Source organism: Canis lupus, chromosome 32 (assembly GCF_048164855.1).
Source record: "Canis lupus baileyi chromosome 32, mCanLup2.hap1, whole genome shotgun sequence".
Lineage (NCBI taxonomy): Eukaryota > Metazoa > Chordata > Mammalia > Carnivora > Canidae > Canis > Canis lupus.
In genome coordinates, this window is record NC_132869.1 from 7,800,895 (window position 1) to 7,802,500 (window position 1,606).

Sequence of the window (1,606 nt, forward strand, 5' to 3'; positions counted from 1 at the left end):
GCCCTTTATTCTGGCAGAGGATGAACATGAAAAGCTTTATCTGAACGTATTTTTTTCAACATCATGCATCTAAAAAGGAGGTTAGACCAAATGAATGAAGGTAATCTTTCAACCTGGCTCATAACACGCACACACAAACACACACAATTTCATACCTTTAGAAGTTTTCTGCTGGTAGGATATATAAGCCAAAGATCTACTAACCACTAGAGGAGGTTACCTTAAAAATTGTTGGTAAGTTTGAAATAGAGCCAAAACTATATGGGCAAAACCACCACCTACTGTAACACCACATGGAGTAGGCATTGTGCAACCTTGCCTTAGAACTATTAAAAACACAAAAGCCTAACAAAAAATCAAAAATGAAATATTTATTACCGCATTTTGTGACTTAACACCTTTTTTTTTTTTAACATAACGTCACAGTCCTCATACAAGTATTTTAATGTAAATTTGACAAAGCTTAAAGGTAACAGCATTTTCTTCTAGTGAGGAACACGTGCTGAGAAAAGAATTCATGGACATACAATACCAATTCCACAGCAGATCTGATACTAGCAAAAACATTCTTTTTTTTTTTTCAATTGAGGTAAACACATAGAATATCTAACATGAAACAATTAATAGACTGAACTCTGTACGAAGTTTGTTACAGTATTCTCTTGCTCCTTTTTCTCCTCCAAGCTTTGAGTTCCTGATAAAGTCCTAGTTGTGGTGCTATGACCATTAATAACTTTCTTGTGTTGAGGAAAGCTGCCCAACTTGAGATTGTTTTGTCCACAGCCAAGGCTTAGAACTCTTGGAAGAAGCTCCTGCTCCGTCTTTAAATCTTCACTGGCAAGCTCTTTGAAGAAGAGTCCCCCAAAATAATAAGAAGAATTGGCTTATGAAGCACAAACTATAAAGATCTGTTGGAAACTAAAGGACACATTTCTGGAGGAACAAAGGCCGGGCATGAAAACACATTCTGGAAGCTGGAGTCCAAGGGATGAGGTTCAGCCAGACGTTCACCATGGTCTCCGGCGTGCTTCTTTTCTCATTGGCCCAACAGGTTTAAAATAGACCACAGTCTCTCCTGGATAGTGAATTCACTGATGAACCAAAACAGTCATTCTTTTGGGAACAACACACATAGTGTGGAAAACAAGGATATATTTTTTTTTTCTCTTCTAAAACTATTTGAGGCAACATAACGGAGTGATCAACAGAAATGTACAAGGTTTAACTTAGTTCCTATGTTTATACTACAGTAGTTATAACTCTCGGAGTCTTTTTCCAGAGGATCTTTACATGGACAGAATCGTCTCAGTGAGCCCATGGTTTCACATTTGTGTTCTGGTCTCCTTGGTCCTCTGTTGCTTGATGAAAAATGACAAAAGTAAAAAATAATCACAGCTGTCTGGAATTTCATATGAAGTGTCAACATCTGGTCAAAGTTCAGAAAGTCCTAAAATAGTTTTTGCGTGTGTTTCCTTTTCCCTTGAGTTCCCTTATACTACTGGGCATGAATGTCCATGACCTGTCCGCCAACATTGGGATCTACAGAATTTAATACTGTGGGACTCTGTGCTGACATAGTCATTCCAGGGTGGGTAGGGGGTCCTCC

The 1,606-nt window shown here is 38.3% G+C and overlaps 1 protein-coding gene across 16 annotated transcripts in view; it reads right to left on the reverse strand.

Annotated features, from left to right (window-relative positions):
- Positions 1-356: 356 nt before the first annotated feature.
- The window catches only part of MEIS2 (Meis homeobox 2), a 205,465-nt gene continuing 204,215 nt past the window's right edge, over positions 357-1,606 (reverse strand). For all 16 annotated transcript variants that reach the window (XM_072808345.1, XM_072808344.1, XM_072808346.1 and 13 more), the window contains one exon: positions 357-1,606. This exon is cut by the window's right edge and continues 176 nt beyond it. Coding sequence is in view for 9 of the 16 variants with exons in the window: in XM_072808346.1 (XP_072664447.1) it covers positions 1,496-1,606 (111 nt within the window). In the remaining 7 variants the exon portion in view is untranslated.